Below are 21,486 nucleotides of genomic sequence, written 5' to 3'. Positions count from 1 at the left end.
CTAATTTGGCATAAACAATAAATAAAAAAATAATACAATAAAAATACATGCAGTACATAAACGAGCGGATCTATTAGTTTGTTTGCATTAATTGGAATTAGGTTCTACTTTCAATTTACATCAGGTGTGACGAGGGTCAATCGCCGATTAAGTAGCTTATAATAATATTAGTTAATAAAAAATGCTTTAATTGAATTTAAAATGTTGTGAGTCATACTATACGTAACATTACTCAAAAGTGCTTTCGTTACCGTAAAATGTGCCTACTTTGCCTTTGGTCTGCGCTGGGTAATTGTGCAACAGATTTTAAAAATGAAAGTGTTGAAACATAATAGTAGTGATGGTCTTCTTTAAATTACACATATATCAACTTAATTATAATATGTAATTGTAATTTTTTAATAAAATTTCCAATTATGTAACATTTTACGGCACCATTATGTAGATAAGGGGATCCCAACGTTTTTTGTGACCATTAATTTTTTTGAAACGGAAATTTCTGCGGCCTTCTTCCTTTTCAACTGTACGCAGGTCAAAAAACTAATGGTTTCCGCACCCCTTTTCCATCTCGCTACACCCGCTTACAGTTACGGAAACACACTCCTCTGAAATGTAAAGGCAATTTAAGTTAAACCATCACCCAAGTTATTAATTATTACTGTCTCAGATATCTTGGACTTAAATTCGCTATACAATAATGCCTAGTGAGTCGTGATCGTTTTTACAACAATGATAACAACCTGAAATACCTAGGTGTCATATTATAAGTATTATAGAACGTAAGATATTATATTTTACATCTGTTTCAGTTTATAATTACAAGCTTTTATTAGTTTCACCTGCATGTCCCGTTGTCTGTAATCAAGTCTTGCAAGTTAAATTTCATCCACTTCCCGATTTCCGATTGAGCTGAAATTTTGCATGCATGTACATATAAATCGGAAAAATTAAATAATTTAAATACTAAAAAATTTAAGCTACATAAGAGCTGTACAGTTTTTCAGGCTGAATGCGTGGCTATAGAAGGAGCGTGTCATGAATGCATCATACTGGGCCTTGAAAAAATCACAATTTTCTCGGACTCGAAGTCTGCGCTGCAAGAAGTTGCAAATCGTAGCAGCACAAACAGAACAATAAACAGTATCCATAAATTAATACGCCAAATCCAACAAGCAGGAGAAATCCATTTTTGTTGGATTAAAGCCCACGCCGGCCTTCACGGCAATGAGGCAGCAGACACAGCCGCCAAACACGCGGCATCATTACACAGAAGTCCTGATTTCTGCAGATTTCCCCTATCCTTTCATAAAAAGAACCTACATAAAACAATAGTAGGAAAACATGAACAAATGTACATAAACAGTACAACAGGAACCCACACAAAGCTACATCTGCCTACACTTACACATGTAACAACACTTCGCAAGCATATGTCACTCACCTTCGAACTCACTCAAATACTTACCGGTCATGGATATCACAAAGCCTATCTAGCACGCTTCCACATCACAGACACTGATACCTGCCCATGCGATGACACAACACCACAAACTATCGACCATCTCCTCAAAGACTGTCCCAAATATTCATACTTCCGCTGTGACCACGAGTTTCTCTGTGAACTACATCAAATAGACCCGTATGATATATCTAAAATAATAGAAAAAGAAGTAACAAAAACATCGTTCGAAAAATTTATAAGTAATATAATAAACACACTTAAAAAATTTAATAACACATAAACATATATAATATGTTATATAAGTAAATAAAGTGTCCAATATATATAATTATATATAATATTTTAAATACCTAAATAAACTGCATAATAATACATTCATAAAAACTAATGAAACGAAGTAATAATAGTTATAGGCCGCCCGTATTGAAAGCGAGGACCTACAACTATAAAAATAGAAAAAAAAAACATATAAATCGGATGACAATGCAATATCATGGTACCATCGAGCTGATCTGATGATGGAGACAGGAGGTGGCCATAGGAACTCTGTGACGAAAAAACGCAACCGAAATGTGTTAGGGGTTTTTAGAATTGTCTCGATGAGTATTAGTTGTCTGTCGTAAGAAAAGTACAGTCAGCGATAAAAGCTTGGGCTAAACTTGAAATTTTTGCCAAAAACCTTTTATATAGTAGTGTGCAAAGATAACTTAAAATACACAAATGAAAATATTTATTACAATAATTTTGTTCGTGCTCTAAGTTAAACAATGACAATGATTGTTAGTCTTTACTATTTGTTGGTCTCTGGTAGATGCCGACTTAAACTGTACGCTTACTTGACTCCCAAGCCTATATGCTAAAGTCACATCGACAAAACAGGTTTATTTCGAGAGAAGGGTGGATTAGGGCGTCCCTTATAGAGTCATTGTATGTAGTTTCATGAGACTTACAGGCGTATTCTGATTTTAATAACAGGTTATAAATTAGATCAGGATTTTATGGATCTGTTCTGTCAGTGTCACTTTTGACACCAACCGCGACCAGTTTTAACACAAAGAAATGTGGAAAAGCTTAACATATAATTAACCTATATTTAATTAGAAACATAAATAACTAACATAAAAAAAAGAAAAACAGGGATGAAAGTATCATCACAAATTTACTCTCTGAGTTTTAAAAATAAAAAGTAATCGCTGAGTTCTCTCAAGTAACATTGCTCATTTTGAGAAATAAGTTTCATATTTTTAGTTCTTGTACAAATTTTATTATAATTTTTTAAAGTTAATTTTAGACATAATATGATCGTGATTTTCTTCTCATCATCATCATCATCATCCTCAGCCCGTTTCAGTCCACTGCTGGACATAGGCCTCTCCCAAGGTACGCCACGTGGCCCGGTTTGCCGCTTGCGCGTTTTTCTTCTATCGAGGAAAAATTAAAAACTCAAAAAAGGCCTCAAGTATGCTAATTAAATTTTTGGCAACCATATTGTGATCTAAAAAAGCGCCAATGCGACTTTTCAAAAACTCCGTTCTGAGCCTACTGCATCTTAATTTCTTAAAGCATACCCTAATAAACATAACAGCCTCATGCCTGTCGATTAAAGGCCTCGCAGTCAAAATGCTCACATAATACACATTAAAATGTAGGTACACAATAAAATTATATAATAAAATAATAGGTACAATTATGACGTCGTAGAAGTTTTAATAATGAAATAATGAAATACCCCAAAAGTTTCATGATGTTTGTAGCACACAATCGACCTGATTCCAACTTTAAGATACTTCAAAAATTAGATATGTCAGTGTCAAAAATTACGTTTCTTCAAACAAAAACTCCACTTTTGACACTGACATAACCGATCGTATCGTGATATATCGTATCGTATCTTTAGCAACTTTTTGACGAATCTTAAAGTTCGAATCAGGCCGAATGTCGTTACACATGGCTTCGTTGTTGAATGACGTATTATTACTTGTTTAATTTAATTTGTACGGGATTCGGGGTGACATCAACAACTTAATATATTTCGCCGTTGAGTTGTTTACACGTGGTATCATGAAGTTGATTGCGACGTAATTTTTCTGATTTCTTTTTTTTAAGGCGACTACTTTACCTAGTTAAGTATGGATACGCCTAATGCTCCATTAATTGACAGTTTTGTATCTTACAATTGACGGACAATTACGAATAATGTAAATGCATACAAAAATCAGGCGTAATAAAAAAATAACACAAATATTTTTTCGAGGTAGACGGATGTACGTATAGCACTCGTAGTTCAGGGGCAGTATTGGCCTGAACACATATTTTGAAATCCCTTTTTATTATTGTAAATACAATATTTCAGCTATACTCATAAAATTTAACATAAATAATTGATTTTTTTTATAGCTAGTTTAAACCTCGCGCGAAAACGCCTTGCAAGCTATATGTGACGTCATTCATTAGTTGGTGGAAGGGTGATAGACATTGTTTACATACTTACAGTTACGAAATTTCCCTTGAATCCGAAAGATATTGTAAATTCAGCACCATATATTATGATTAGTGGAGAAAACAAAATGCGCTTTTAAGTTGAAATGAACTTTTATTGAGTTCTAAATTAATTAAAATTACAAAAATGATCGCGGGACGTGCCGGTCAGTTCGGATCGAGAAAGGAGAGAGAGTGTTGCCACATACAAATTCTAATGCAACTACAAAATGTATTGCTATATAAAAATAATACTTAAGCTAAGTTTACACTCTATATGTTTTGTATTAAACATAGTTGGGGCCAGGCAATATTACATACAGGTAAAAAGTGGACCCGCCAATAGATACCTAAACACTAGACAAGTTATTAATACTATATTACAGGTAAAGGACATAACTTAGTTATGGCTCTACGAAATATTTTATTATTAATTTTAACATCAGCTACCCTTACTAATCCGTCCCTACCAGGGAACGTTTTTACAATACGAGCCATGGGCCAATTTAATGGAGAGGTGTTCATATCCTTAACAATTACCAAATCACCTTCCTTTAAATTAGTTTGCTGGTATTTCCATTTTGGTCGGCTTTGAAGCTGGGTCAAATAACTTTGAGACCAGGTTTTCCAAAAGTCTTGCTTAAGCTTTGTGCACATTTTCCAAAATGGAACCCGATTTACAGAGGTTTCAGTGAGATCAATTTCAGGATAAGCAGTCAAGGCTGCGCCACAAATGAAGTGTCCAGGAGTAATATAATCACAATCATTAGAAATAGCAGATAGTATAGGTCTACTGTTCAAAATTCCTTCTATCTCTATGATTACAGTGTTAAGTTGTTCGTAGGTCAAACATAGATTGCCTACTATTCTTTTAAAGTGGTGTTTTACACTTTTGACGCCACTTTCCCAAATTCCTCCAAACGTTGGAGAATAACTCGGTATCCAATTAAACGTTATATAGTTATCTGAGCAGTATTTGTTGACAGAGTCTCTACAATCTTTGGAGGAAAATAGGTCATACAAGTCTTTTAATGTATTACAAGCACCCTTGAAGGTTTTTGCGTTGTCACAAAATATGTTTGTGGGCATGCCACGCCGAGAAATAAATCGTTTAAGACATGCTAAGAAAGTTTCAGTCGTGAGATCAGAAACAAGTTCTAAGTGTATCGCTTTTACAGCAAAGCAAACAAAAAGCGCAATGTAGCCTTTTGTAATAATAGGCTTCCTAATGCGAGAGACCTTTACGTTAAACGGACCGCAGAAATCAATACCTACATGCTGAAAGGGCCTGCTCTGAGTGATTCTTTCTTTAGGCAGATCTCCCATCAACTGCTTTGCTGCTTCAGCTTTCATACGTATACATTTTATACATTTATGCACCACCTTTTTTACCTCTCTAATACCATTCACAAGATGATGTCTCTGAGATAGAGAGCCTAATACTAGCCTAGCGCCTGCATGCATAAGTCTTAAGTGCTCTCGTTCTATAATGAGATCGGTAATAAAGGAGTTTTTTGGAAGTATTGACGGATGCCGCTTGTCATAAGACAGGTTCTCTGCATTTTGCAGTCTCCCCACGGCCCTAATAATACCATTTTTATCTAGAAATACTAATTGATCACTAATTGTGACAGGCTTATTTTTTGAGAGCAGGACTAATTCTTTACTAAAATGCTCTGCCTGTGTACAACGTACAATCTTCGTCATAGAGTCACGTAATTCCCTTGCAGTTAAATTAAGTACTACTTGTTATTTTGTTGTCTCTGTTCAAGCAGTTATTGTAAAATCTATAAATAAAACCTATCACTTTTTGAAGTTTATTAATGTTAGAATAATTTTTTAATAAATCTAGAGGCTCTAAATTTGTGGTATGGCACAAAATTCCCTCTACATCGTCAGAAGACGCATCCAATGATGTACCATGCGACTCTACATGTGTCATGATATTGTCATAATTAAATTCTTCTAAGTTTGTATGTGTATAATTTACATCACAAAGACTTGGCGAACCATGCCACCATAAATCACACTCCTGCAGCTTATGTGGTTCAACTCCCCTTGATAATAAGTCAGCAGGATTATCTTTTGACCTAACAAACAGCCATTGCGAGTTTTCAGTCAGCTCTACAATTTGTTTGACTCTATTTTTTACGTATACAGTACTTTTAACTGCCGCTGTTTTGATCCACCACAATACAATTTGTGAATCACTATAAAGATATATTTTATGAGGAACTCTATCATTTAAAATCTTACTGACTCTAGTTGCCAATTGTGCTAAAAGTAGAGCAGCAGAAAGCTCCAATTGAGGTATGGTGTGAGACTTAGAAAGTGGGGACACACGGGATTTGGAACATAATAAGTTCACTTGAACTGAGCCGTCAGTCATAAAAACTCTTAGGTAGAGACAGCTCCCGAAAGCTTTAAGAGATGCATCGGCATACCCTACTAGCTCTACATGTGATACTAATCTAAAGTTTACACATCTTTCTATTTTAATTTGACCCATTTGCTTTAAATTATTTAAAAAGTTTGACCAGTATAGGAACTTTTCACTTGGGATTGTAGAGTCCCAATCTTTCCGCATAGAGCTATGGAGTTCTTGCATGAATAGTTTGGCCACCACTATTACTGGGCCAATTAAACCAAGTGGGTCAAACATTTTCCCTATAAAGCTGAGAATTTTTCTTTTTGTATTCAGTATTGTTGCCTCATTGATCGCAGGGCAAGAGAAACTCAAGTTATCTGAATTTATTTCGAGTGTGAGACCTAATGTCTTCACAGTGTCATTTTGACCTATCTCTACACTATCGATTTGTCTGTGCTCAACTGGTATATCACTTAAAACTGGAGCGTGGTTCGAGCACCATTTATGTAACGAGAAACTACCTAACTTCAGAAGCTCTACAATTTGCCTTTTCAGCTCTTGAAGTGTCTCTACATCATCAGCGCCAGTCAGCACATCATCAACAAATGTATTTTTATAAATAGCCTGAGCGGCCAAAGGAAACTGATCCTTATGCATATTAGCTAGCTCATTTAGAGCTCTTGTAGCTAAAAATGTACTCGATTTTAAACCGTATGTAACAGTTTGAAGTTGCAAGCAGTTGATGGGGTCTTTAGGCGAATCGCGCCATAAAATGTTTTGAAGTCCGCGTTGATGTTCACTTATAAAAACATTGCGAAACATTTTTTGAATGTCACAAGTTAAAATAAAGGGATAAGTCCTGAATAAAATAAGGATATCAAAGAGCTCACTCTGTACACCAGGTCCGTTCAGCATGACTTGATTCAGCGACGTCCCATTTCTAGATCTCATCGATCCATCAAAGACCACACAATGAGGTGAGGTTCGACTCGACGGATTGAACACGCAGTGGTGTCCTAGAAAAAACACAGGACCATTTAAATCATAACCCTCAATATCAACTATCTTTGCATGTCCTAATTCCAGATATAGGTCAATAAATTTTTTATATTGTTCAAATAACAAAGGATCTTTTTGTAACCTTTTTTCTAACATTATGAATCTATTATAAATAAATAAATAAATAAATAAATAAATATTAGGGGACATCTTACACAGATCAACCTAGCCCCAAACTAAGCAAAGCTTGTACTATGGCTGCTAGGCGACGATATACATACTTATATAGATAAATACATACTTATATACATAGAAAACACCCATGACTCAGGAACAAATATTAGTGTTCATCACACAAATAAATGCCCTTACTGGGATTCGAACCCAGGACCATCGGCTTAGCAGACAGGGTCACTATCCACTAGGCCAGACCGGTCGTCAGAGGTTATAGGCAACAGAAAATGAGTCACCTAGGTCTAATTCTTCCATAGGGAAAGCTAATGGCATATCAACATAAAATCTATAGTCTTTAAGTGATACAGAGTCCTGAAATATTTTTTCAGCTTGTATAAACTCATCATTTGTAGATTTTTCCACTTCAGAAAGTTTTTCAGAGAGCCAGAATTGCTCCATTACATTTTCCAATTTTTCACCATCAGATATATTATTAACTAAATTTGTTACAATATTACATGTAATACCTTGCTCGGGGATACTTCCTCCGACAATATATCCTAACATGGTATTCTGGAATACCGGTCCATTTTCAGTTTTTATGCAGCCCTGCAACAATATAGCAAAATAGATGTTTGCTGCAAGCAACAGAGGGATATCATTTGTTATGTAAAATGTGTCACCAGCTAAAGTTATATTTTTTGGGATATGATATTTAGATACATCTAATGATCTTTGAGGCAGTTTGGAAGTAATTTCATCACTAATATGACATTTCAATATTATTTTAACATTATTTTTACAAGATTGAAGAGTCAAAATTACATACTCATTCACTTTACATAGTTGTTTACGGAAACCAATAATATTGTTTGGCTCAATCATAGGTCGTAAGCCAAGCCTGCTTACCAAATCTGAACGAATAAAACTGCCTTGAGAAGCAGTGTCCAGTAATGCCTTGCATGTCACCTCTTCATTATTTTTAGTAATTAATTTGACCTTTATGGTTGGCAGCAAAACACCACTATCGGACACACAATTTAAAATAGTATTAACAGCAATGTCAAACTCACCAGCATCAGATGATAGTGGCTGCTGACTGTCATCATTATTTGCCCTGGGCTTGTCCACGTTCACATTGCGCTCCTGGTGCAGCAATGTGTTGTGGCCCTGTTTACACATTTTACATTTAAAAGTAAATTTACATTTACCATCATGGTTATTAAGGCATATATTACACATGTGTTTTTCATTTACATAAGATTGCCTCTGGGCAGTAGGTAAAATTTTAAATATGGGACAGTTATATATCTGATGGTCTTTATTATCACAATACCTACAGGGCGGCAACGACTTCGATACCACATTTGTAACCTTAGGTATTGATTTGTGAGTACCTTCATAGCAAGTACTTTTATTATTAATATGTTTGTTAGCACCATCATAGTAGGTACTATGTTTATTTTGATGACTATCTTCGAGCGCTATAGCACGCTTTTCTAAATATTCAATGAAACCAGCCATCGTAGGCATGGTGTCAGAGTCCCGGTCTAACTGGTATGCCCGGTGTGTGAACTGATCTAACTTTCGACTCAAAATTGATATTAAAAGCATGTCCCATTTATCAACGGGTTCATCTAAATTTTTTAATGCATGCATCTGTTGATTTATTTGTGAAACAAATGTTCGTAAGGAAGCCGCTGTGCCCTTTTGTATATTAGAAATATCTAACAATATACTTATATGATTTGCAACCAATCTAGCCCTGTTGTCAAATCTCTTTTTTAACAATTGTATTGCTTCTTTATATGACTCATTTACCAACGGCAAGTTCAGAATAACCGCCAACGCATCGTCCTGTAGGTACTTTCTCAAATAAAAAAGCTTTTGCACATCAGACAGCGAGCTATTCTGATCAATGACAGCAGTAAATAAGTCAAAAAAGGGTTTGAATTTAGTGAAGTCCTTTCCGTCGTAAAAGGGTATTTCAATTGTGGGTAACTTACATGTGGATGCGTTGTGGCACTCCGAAGTCACTTTTGTATTTAACATTTTAAGAGAACTATTTATTTTTGCTAATATGGAATAGTATTTCTCTTCAATATCTCCCACCTGTTCACCGTCGCCCTCATCAATGCTCAGTATGTCCATTTGCACCTTTTCGTAATCCTTTAAGGTGGAAATGAGCTTCTCTTTACGCGCCTCTAATATATCGGCGCTGGCGGGGTCTATATTAATTCGCATAACGTAATACTCCTAATTCAAATTGGCATAAGACAGGTTACGCATAACTTTTAAATCGCATAACATTATTTCGCATAACTGAGTACGCATAATGTTAATGCGCATAACGTTTATTGTCATAACAATGACTTAGTATAAATGTAATAAGCATAACGCTACTTTGCATAATTATTAAATGGTATAAATATAAAAGGAAGGTAACAGATTGTTATGTCACCATAAAGCGGTATTTGGAGGCAATTGCAGCCAATTTAAATTAAAGTTTAGTTTGGATGGTTTTTTTCTATCCTACCGATTTATAGGTATAAGTTCTATTTACCAGTTAGAGGTATTGACAAATGTAATTTTGATTGTATATATTATTTTATTTATTTAATACATCTGAGGAGATAATCAGGATGTGAATATATCTATAATATTATCGGGCTGTTATTAAAAAAAAACCTAACATCGAAGGCTAAGGCCTTCTGAACCTAACCTAACCGAGTTGGTTAAGTTGGTTTCGTCCTGATCCATTTACATTATAAAATTATGCTAATTCATTTTATGACAGTTACAGTTATAGTTAATAATGTTATGCATATTTAAATTATGCGGAGTCATTATTATGCGCAATAATTGTTATGCTTTTTTATTATTATGCCTGTTTAATGTTATGAACAATTATTTTATGCCAAATCTGTTATGCGAATTCATATTATGACAATTAATGTTAGGCGTATTAAGGGGCACCCGCGCTGGCGGCTGCCAAACATACGGGATCCTTGACAAAATTGTCGATTCTTGTAATGGTTCCTTTGCACTGTGAGCGTATAACACGTAACTTTTTTAATTTCTCCATTTCGGTAGACATTTAAATGTTTATTTATGACGAACGAAGGCACAAACACTTTTAAACGAAGGCACAGAGACGTTGATAACACTTTGTTTTGATTTTTATTGAAGGTCAATGTCAAACTTGACAGATGACACAAAATGTCAAAAACCGCTGCGAAGTTCCGCAAGATGGCTGCGGATCGCGCCAACTTCACTCTATATTGAAAAATGAAGAATGCCGGTGGTCGAAAAATTCGACTTATACCGAATTACTTGCGGTTTTTGATGATGCTCTTTTCTCCAATCCGTGTATGATGTTCGTTCTATGATAGATAGAACGAAGTTACAGGCCAGCAGCGCCAGCCTAGGCACTGCCACGACGAGATTCCAGCCGGTATAGACGGCCAGCCAGCTCGCGCACGCACTTGCCGCGAACACTATTTCGACGAAACATCGGACACTGATACTTTTCCCTCGAAGGACCACTTGCGCATGGAGAAAACAAAATGCGCTTTTAAGTTGAAATGAACTTTTATTGAGTTCTAAATTAATTAAAATTACAAAAATGATCGCGGGACGTGCCGGTCAGTTCGGATCGAGAAAGGAGAGAGAGTGTTGCCACATACAAATTCTAATGCAACTACAAAATGTATTGCTATATAAAAATAATACTTAAGCTAAGTTTACACTCTATATGTTTTGTATTAAACAATTAGGAATGATAAATACATTACAAACATTAATCACAATAACTCATTTTATACAAAAACTCTCACACGGTTGCAATTTAAGATGAATTATTTAGATACGTGCAAATTCTGAGTGAAAATCACCAAGCGCCGGTTTTACTTTTTAATTTTTCATTTTTTCTGGTTACGACAGACAACATGGCAATATAGTTCCATTCAGCCAAATAATTAAAAAAGTTTTTTGGTTAAATATCATATTATTTATTTAATAACAAATAAATATTCACTTTACATCGTGTAATAATATTTTCTGGACGTAATAAATGTTTAGTGGCGAAATAACATTTTTTTTGAACCTCCAAACTCTTTGGTGAGGATGTATGGATTACGGTCAATGAGGTTGTCTATGCTGCTCTAAGAAATACGTCATGGATTGATGACGTCACTCCTTATGTCGCTTCTGATTGGCGTTTCAGTCAAAATGGCTGATTGGAGAATTTTGTACTTTTATTTTATTGAATATATTAATAATCCTAATGTTTATACTGAGATTGGACCATTTTTTAGAACCATATTAACATATATGTTTCTTTTAAACTATTATTTCCATGATTCTTTGTTACTGTCATCAGGCCAATTAAATTTATTCGTATTTTAAATAAAACTAGTGGTCAGTCACTAATCCAGTAACTTTATCGAATTTTGTAACCAGGGCTATAACCGCGAAAATCGAAGTTCGCAAATTGCGAGGATTTTCTCTATCACTCTGATTAACTACGCCTTCATTGGAGTAAAAGAGAAAGATCCCCGCAACTTGCGAATTTCGGTTTTCGCGGTAGCCGCTCTGGATCTTTTGCGTCAAATCCGGTAGTTCTGATTTTTTGCAGACTTATTTATGATCTTGGCCCAATGAATAATCCAAGTTTGTGACCTCGAGCGCCGAACGCAACTTTATCAAAAATCGAAAAAATCTAAAATTGCTACTAAATCTACAGTGACAATTCTAGTCTCGTATTGTAGCAAATTTAGTCCACTTTAAAAACGTCCTGAGAAGGTACTATCCAAAAAATAGTCTTTTAGGGTTATAATCGCCCAAATCTTAACAATCTCCGAAAATTTTACGGTTTTTTCGATTTTTGACACAGTTGCGTTCAGAGCTCAAGGTCTCAAACTTGTTGTATTATTCATTGGGCCAACATCATAAATAAGTCTGCAAAAAATCATAACTACCGGATTTAACGCAAACGTATAAAATTACTGTATTACACAAAATATGAAAGTCTGTTACTTTTCGATTCTTTATTATGATTATCTCTATTATGGCATTAACCATCAAAAGCGACTTTTCAAATTCCTTGACTGTAATCAAACAAGAAATTTAATCAGCCCAACAGACAACAACCAAATGAAGAGTCTCATGTTACATAAAGTAAATTAAAGTTACTTAGGTACTTATAACAAACCATGTAGCACGTGTAAGCTTAAATATAACACTCTGCACAAACAGCACCACTTTGTATATGCAAAAAACGTACAGCTTGACAAAAAAGAGTAGAAATTAAAAAGTGGCAACACTGTAGTGTCGTCCCGTTTTATTATATAAATTGGTTTGAAAGGGACGACACTACAGTGTTGCCACTTTTTAATTTCTACTCTTTTTTGCCAAGCTATAAGCTATCTATGCGAACGTACCTATTAATAGTTATGCTGTTGTTTACTTTTAAGCATTAGTGTATACGTAAGTATGATATTACCTAGGTCAAAGTTATAAACACTGAGTTGTTAAAAAGTTTATATGAGCGCCTATAGCTCACTAAACTATATTAATTTATTGATATTACTGTCTAGGATGCAAATGTACACTAGATTTAGTAATTACCTTGTAATACATTATGTTAAATAAAGAACTTATATAAAAAAAACAGCACCCATTTACGAGTATGACGCGTATCTCAGCGATCGCCTTCCTTTGTGAAGATCAGGATGATCCCTTTTCCTTTACTAACGTACAATTTTTTCTTAATTGTTAATCAGTCCAAGCGATAGCCTTTGGCTCTAAATTCAACAACACACGTCGTTTTATACTTTACTAATAGCTTGGGGCTAAAATTAATACATACAAGGGGCCCGATTCGGATTTTGAAATAGACATCTGTTAGACATCTTTTAGACATCACCAAGATACGATAACGATATGTTGAATATCTAACCTGTCAAATTTGACATTTGCGCGATTCTGAGGATACCTACTCTTGAACGATTTCCACAGGATATAACTAAGAGATCTAATTCACATTTAATAGATATCTTACTCTATCTAGCGTAAAAGTGACATTGGTTGTCCGAATTGCGCTGCAAAAGAGAACTAGTTGATATCTAAACTATAACGTATCTAGAACGGATCTAGTACGTGTCGTCTCTTGTGAATATCTTGAAGTTCGAATACGGTAAGTCTCTTGGATGCGCGTAATTACTCTCGTAAGTACCTAGTCATCATTCTTCCAGCACTTACGCAATTAAAGCGTACATATAAATATTGATGAAGCCTACACACGAGTGACAGTGGAAAGTGTGCTAGCTGTAGAGAAAAAGTGGTTACATAATATTATCGGCGCCATTTTTTAGGGTTCCGTAGCCAAATGGCAAAAAACGGAACCCTTATGGATTCGTCATGTCTGTCTGTCTGTTCGTCCGTATGTCACAGTTACTTTTTTCCGAAACTATAAGAACTATTCTGTTGAAACTTGGTATGTATTCTGTGAACCGCATTAAGATTTTCACACAAAAATAGAAAAAAGCAATCAATTTTGGGGATTCCCCATACTTAGAACTGAAATCCAAAAATTGTTTTTTCATCAAACCCATACGTGTGGGGTATCTATGGATAGGTCTTCAAAAATTATATTGAGGTTTTTAATATAATTTTTTTCTAAATTGAATAGTTTGCGCGCGCGAGAGCCACTTCCAAAGTGGTAAAATGTGTGTCCCCCCCCCCCTGTAATTTCTAAAATAAGAGAATGATAAAACTAAAAAATATATATGATGTACATTACCATGCAAAGTTCCGCAGAAAATTGGTTTGAACGAGATCTAGTAAGTAGTTTTTTTTTAATGCGTCATAATCGTAAAACGCAATTTTATTATGTTATTTGCTGCTACGGAACCCTTCACGGGCGAGTCCGACTCGCACTTGGCCGCTTTTTTGTTGTCTTTTCGAAAAAATACCTCTGAGATATGTTAGTTTTTTTTAAAATTAAAAGCGCGTTAACCACGACCGTTTTCAATGATTCACGGTTAGTTTCACTAGACTTATACATATGATATATCGAACGGGATATAGACCGTGATTACCTTTTGTATTGTTTTGTGTTGTTGTATTGTTTTTGGAGCTCGATAACAATACAAAAGGCAATCACGGTCCATACCCTGGTCGATTAAAGTCGCATTAACTATGTTTGATCTTGTTTTTATAGTTTTTAGGGTTCCGTACCCAAAGGGTAAAAATAGGACCCTATTACTAAGACTCCACTGTTCGTCCGTCTGTCTGTCCGTCTGTCTGTCACCAGGCTGTATCTCATGAGATGATATATTTCTGATGCCGCTATTACAACAAATACTAAAACGTACGGAACCCTCGGCGAGCGAGTCCGACTCGCACTGGTCCGGTTTCTGTGTGTTTATCTGTATATTCGATTTTATGATCGCTGTGAAACAATTTAATTTCAGTATCTATAGCAAACAACACTTTATATAGGTACCTACTTCGTGCGCACAGTTACCGAGTTCAATGAACGGTCAAGGTCTTCAACGTGTCTAGTCGCCTTAATATATTTTTATATAATAACTGGCAAGTAAATACACGCTGAAAAAGTGTTTTCTCCCAAAGCCATCAGTCAAAGCGTGTGCGTATGAATAATGAGTAAAGTTAGTATCGCGATATATCGTAAGATGTCTCATTAAGATTCACGGCCGGCACTGGGCAGCATAACCTTACATATAAATAGGGCTTGCGGGTACTTTATTAAAAGACCCCCTAGCTATTCAAAAGACAGTCGAGCGTATATTGATTAAATACAAGTATAAGTTTACAGCTTTAGATATGCCAAAACACTTATACTCTTAATACATAGTCATTCATAACTATCTCTAGGATCTTTATTTAACTTTACTTATGTAGAGATTAAAAAAAGGCCTGAAACTATACTAATCTACATAGGTACTCGTAGAGTTAAAAAAAACTACTTTGTAAATCCTGATACTATACTAATTTACGCTCCATAATGACGACAACGAAAAGAAGAAATGTTCCGGTACGACAGATGCTACGAAAAGTCACGTGATTATTTCCATAGATTATTTAAGTTTCGATTATCGTTCCCTATCAACAATTGTCATTTTTAACTAGGCCACTTTACCTCTAGTGTAAATTTCATTCGACAGCGTGACGTAGTAGTGTATTTTTGTATGGGATTTTGAATTTCCAAAACGTCCCGCTTAGCTTGCAAAATCCCATACAAAAATAGATATAACGCAAATACAAACGCTCGTCACGCTATAGTGAAATTTACACTATGTGCTCTAAACCTATATCGTTTGTGAATAGCCTAACGGATGAGGTAGGGGAGAGCGGGATTAAACGTGCCGGAGGTAAGTTGATCCGATGGGAATAGGAACGCAAGTAAACCATGGAGCGATTCGTATGATGTTTGTCGCGAAAAGTCAGACCACTATGCGGTTGCAGGAGCCGTTTTCGTTGCTTCCATTATAATAGAATAGTATAGTTATAGAAAATAAATCAAAAACGAGGGCACAACGAACCCCACGGATAATCACATTTTTGCTTTGGATTTATTTTACTATCTGTTGATAGCAGGGATGTAACGGATGTGGTTTTATCGGAACCGAAAACGGAAACAGATGTTTTCAATATAGTTTAACGGAACCGAAAACGGACCAAAATCGGAGCCTGAGTGATAGGTGGACGAGATGTTAAGGGTAGGTCTATTAAAAACAAAAATTTCAAATATTAATCAGCCTTTAATCAAACAAACAACAAATTAGTGTAGCACTGGTAAGCGGGGCGATGAGCGAATGACTGGTATGAACCTGTTTGTTTTTGATGTACGCCGCCGCCGCGCGAAGCATTGACATCCGTTATAACTTCCGTTTCAAACATAACGGAACCGGAACAGAAACGGATGTGTAATACCAAACGGAAGTTCCGCCTTAACGGAAACGGAACCGGAGCTCCGTAACATCCCTGGTTGATAGTACACAACAAATTATTTATTTATTTATTTATTTAAACTTTATTGCACAAGCACAGGAAAAATGTACAAATGGCGGACTTAATGCCTAAAGGCATTCTCTACCAGTCAACCATTGGGTCAAACAGAGACAAATGTTGGTGCAGGAGATACATAATTTATAAAGAGAAATGTAACCGAGAAGTCAAATATTATATATAAACATAATAACATAAACCTACAAAATTATGATAAAATACTAATACTTATATGATGTACAAAGATAAACTAATAAATATAAATTATATATATATATATATATATATATATATATATATATATATATATATATATATATATATATATATATATATATATATATATATATATATATATATATATATATATATATTGTATAATATGAAGACGGAGAACATTATTTAAATTCTTCTGACAGAAGATGCTTGCGGAGTAGTCGTTTAAAGACAGGTTTGCTTGGGGCTTGTCGAATAGAGAGAGGGAGGGAGTTCCAGAGACGGATTGCCTCAACAGCGAAAGAGTTGGACATAAAACCAGTACGGTGAGAAGGAATCGAAAGTTTGAGAGAACGGGAGGAACGAGGTTCACATCCTGGACGGGGGGTGATGAAAGTGAATTTACATTTAAGATATCCAGGAGAGGCAGGCTCGAACAAGATGGAGAATAAAATACACAGGATTCTAAGGGACCTACGAGGACGGATGGAGAGCCAATTAAGCTGACGGCGATAAAAAGAAACATGGTCGTATTTGCGCAGGCCGAAAATGAAACGTATGCCATTATTAATGAGACGGTCTAGCTTATTGAGGTACTCCTGAGAGATATTAGTCATGCACGCGTCCGCATAGTCAATAACTGGCAAAATAAGAGCCTGAACTAATAATTTCTTGGTACCTACTGGGAGAAAATTCTTAAATTTATAGAGATAACGCAATGTACCACAAACCTTCCGACTTATTTCAGAGACTTGGTCGTTCCAGGTAAGGCTAGAGTCTAATACAAGGCCGAGATCTTTCACTTGTTTTGTTACTGGAATGACGGTGCCATCAAACAAAATCGGCGCGAAAGAAACCGCACTAAGTTTTACTTGCTGATGATGGCTTCCTAGAATAATAGCCTGACATTTCGCCGGATTAACACTGATGCCAAAGCTGGTGGACCATTCAGCTATGTGGACTAGGTCATCGTTGATGAGGGAAATGGCAGAATCTATGTTTTCCACAGAAGCCTGGGCGTATAGTTGCAAATCATCTGCATACAAATGGTAAGAGCTGCGGATTTTGGAGGTGAAATTATTATATACTCGTATTTCGACGAACTGTAAAATACTCTTTTAGCGTGTGTGAACTAAGATTTAAATATTTGACGACTAAGTTACAAATTTAAGCAACGGAACAACCCGCCCCATAGCGGGGTTAGATGTTCCGTTCCAACCTATCTCATGAAAAAAAATCTGGTAAAAAAACTGTTTAACGATGCACAAAATAATATTGCTACTCAGAAACGCAAATAATCATTATTTAATATAGCGCAACCCACATACCTTATTCACACTGTTTTCATAGATCAAATTTGTATTTTATGAAAATCGGCACGTTTAACCCCGCTCTCCCCTAGATGGGGCGAACTCAACGAGATTAAAACTTTTCGGTCACACGGACGTGTTTTCGAACTACGCGGGATCTTGTTAGTGACCGCTCTGTTTTAAACCCGTTTCCAACGAAAGGGGTATTTTATTAGGTTACTTAGTGCAACCTCAATAGTTATTTGTTTTACAAGGGGGCAAAGTTGTTGTTTAACCGCTCGTGCTAATATTGATACCCGAGCAAGCGAAAGATTCCAAAATTGAACCACGAGCGTAGCGAGTGGTTCGAAAAATGGAATCTTGAGCGTTGCGAGGGTTTCAATGCACGAGGGTTAAACAAAATTTGCCCCCGAGTGAAACACAAAATTTTTCACCACACCAACCCGAAGCAAATATTAAATGTAAAATTTCAAACAAAATCAACCCAATTCAAATACAAATGAATGTAATTAAATATTTATCATCTAAAATCATCATTTAAAAGTCATTTCAACCAGCAAACATAAGAAAGCAACTCAAAATTTGCATTTGATTACTTTGCCTCACATGTGAATAAAATGCAACTTTGCTATCAGTTTTTGAAGTGCAAAGTAAGCCTTTCCGAGCTGGTGTAGGTGAAAAAGAATTTTAACTGTCGTATTTTTAGAAGGGTCTTAATTCTAACCTAAATTAAGAGGAGAGGGGACGAAGTCACGTGGCTGCTTTTCCACACAAACGTACAGCCGTATTCGAACAATGAGATACGTCAAATACTAGACATTGAAATTATATGGATTGGATATGTCAGTGTCAAACAAGCGTCAAAAATAACGTTTTTGTTTGAAGAAACGTCAATTTTGACACTGACATATCTAATCTATATCGTTTCAATGTCTAGTATTTGACGTATCTCATTGTTCGAATATGGCTGGTAGTCTCAGTTTTATTCTCCAGATATTAACATTATTAATAGAAAATATTTTGATGCAATTTGATGTATAACCACAGGTATTAGAGAGACCCCACATAGCGTTTCCAGAGCGTTGACGTCTAGTCAACTCTATGGCTGCTGATCGAAGCAACGTTGACGCAACTGCACAGAGGGGCTACCGCGAAAACCGAAATTCGCAAATTGCGGGGATTTTTCTCCTTCACTCCAATGATGGCGTAATTAGAGTGACAGAGAAAAATTCCCGCAATTTGCGAACTTCAATTTTCGCGGTTATAGCCCAAAGCCGCCATCTTCCATAGTGCTGGATAGCCAGGAGATAGATAGCGCTGACTAGACGCCGATGCTCGAAGAAAATGTTTTGACACCAAAATCTAAATTTGAATTGGTCCCCCGTGCGGCTTGCAGATCCGCATTATGTAGGTGATAGCTGAGAACCACGTAATAATTAGGTACCATTTAATTAACATTAAAAAATATATACTCGTATACATATTACCATTTTACTTAAAATAAGTCAAGCAAAATAGGTATGTTGTTTCAATTATTCTGTATAGAAACAACGTTAAAGTAATTTCAGTTTAACTTTCTAGTCCCATGATATTCCACAGTTACCAATATTTGTTCAAGGCCATACTAATTTGTTTTGTTGTTTAGAAGTGACAAAACGAATGAATTTGAAGCTTAAAATTCCTTTTCACCATTTTACTTGTTGACTTTGTTTATTGTTACGTGGTTTGACGCGAATTATTATTTCGTTGTAATCAACTACGTTTTGAATATCTATATATTTTTTATACTCTTCTTTACATAATACATATAAAGTTATATTATGTAAGGAAAATCATCTATATTCAAAGGTGCTTCGTATAAAACCAGTAGATTACATGTTTTGACTGTTTTGAGTCTTATTCATATGTTAATTCTCTAGTTTCAAACATGACTGTATAGAAAATATTGAACACCTTTTTCTATTGGAATGGAAAGAGATCGTAATTTTTTAAGTTGAAACTACATAAAACTGCACAAATGAAAAAATGTAATTTATATTGAAATGTAGCCGTATTTTGTAATAAAGAAATTATGATAAATTAAGTAAAAATAAGAGATAAATAAAAAACCGTATTTATTTCTAAAAGTGCTCAATTTACTCACTTCATTGATTTAATCTCATTGCTATAATTACAAGCGCACACTTCGCCGGGCACGTTCAAAATTACAACGCTTATTGAATTACACAGGCCGATTCGAACGTACACTGACATCAGAATGATATTTGGATGATGTTATAATTAGACCAAGAAAAGTCTGCAACGATTTCGACAGCATACGCAGTGTGCTATCAAAATTGTTGCAGACTTTTCTTGGTATAAAGGTAGCCACTGACGAGCCTTCCAACAGTCCAAATAGCGTGGCTGCCATCCAAAATCGGTCCGTGAATGTCAAAAACGTACAATGTTTAATATTAGGATGCCGTCCATTTGGATGAATCCATTGAAACGGCATCCATTTGGAAGGCTCGTCAGTGGCCTGCTTTACTCTATTTAGTTATCATGCGTCTCGACCGCGCCAACATGCATGCACAGGCACATAATAAATAATAGTACTACGTACACAGACATGTACTAGCTAAATGCACGATAACTGACTGACATCATTTAGATGTGGTGCTGATGACAGTGTTCGTTCGAATTGGCCTGTGAGTCGCATAAAGGGATCAATCGAGTGATGAGACGCTTTACAATCGAATAACGAGCCCCCGAAAATACAGCGGTAACTAATAGACGAGAAAATTGCCAATTACTTAATAGTTTATCTAGCTTGTGTATTTTGTGCTTAGCGAATTAGCCGGAGTGGCGATTGAAGTTTGAAATGTTATAAGTTTCTATTTGATGTAAACCTATTTTAATAATATTAAAAAAATATTTCGAACATCATCAGTTCATAGGTTAATATTACAATAACTTAAATTAAAGTAAAACTTCTACTTAAATAATTAACTTAGCCCAACGACGACTTTAATGTTGCATATTAATGTGGTTAGGTTAGGTTAGAGAGACCTTACTTATATAATGGCCATTTTTGTAATTGGCTCTGTAATTCTATTGTAGCTTGTAGACATGTTTATAGCAAAGGCTCTGGCGTCTTCATCCTACATAAACCCAAATAGGGAACAAATCAATATAATTTATAACTGTGGTGTCGCATCGAATTATTATATAGAAAAAATTATCTACTTACTTCCGCCGATGTGACAGCCAAACAGAAAAAGAAACATACTAATTGGATTGTCCTATTAAGCTCCCGGTTTTATTTATATAATTGCAAGAACAATTGGCGAACAGGTACCTACTTGAATGGTATCAAAAGCTTTGTATCCTTAGCGCCGGAACTCGGTATTTTCGGACCCTCGACAAATACAGAAGCTCATTAGGTTGCAATGTGATCGAAACAGAAC

The 21,486-nt window shown here is 35.5% G+C and overlaps 2 protein-coding genes across 2 annotated transcripts in view; one reads left to right on the top strand and one right to left on the bottom strand.

Annotated features, from left to right (window-relative positions):
- Nucleotides 1-21,486, top strand: part of LOC134666139 (QRFP-like peptide receptor) — a 167,020-nt gene that overhangs the window by 43,186 nt on the left and 102,348 nt on the right. The window lies entirely within an intron of this gene.
- Nucleotides 7,809-9,700, bottom strand: LOC134666367 (uncharacterized). The gene is made up of 2 exons (XM_063523506.1): nt 8,555-9,700; nt 7,809-8,090 (listed from the first exon to the last, which is right to left on the bottom strand). The coding sequence occupies exons 1-2, from the start codon at nt 9,630-9,632 to the stop codon at nt 8,074-8,076; spliced, it is 1,095 nt and encodes a 364-aa protein (XP_063379576.1). The 5' UTR covers nt 9,633-9,700; the 3' UTR covers nt 7,809-8,073.

Source organism: Cydia fagiglandana, chromosome 7 (assembly GCF_963556715.1).
Source record: "Cydia fagiglandana chromosome 7, ilCydFagi1.1, whole genome shotgun sequence".
NCBI classification, from domain to species: domain Eukaryota; kingdom Metazoa; phylum Arthropoda; class Insecta; order Lepidoptera; family Tortricidae; genus Cydia; species Cydia fagiglandana.
The sequence above is the reverse complement of the archived record's forward strand: the minus strand, read 5'-3'. Positions and strand labels throughout refer to the sequence as shown.

Excerpts from the sequence above, each read along its gene's own strand:
- LOC134666367 (XM_063523506.1), bottom strand. The coding sequence starts at position 9,632 with ATGGACATACTGAGCATTGATGAGGGCGACGGTGAACAGGTGGGAGAT.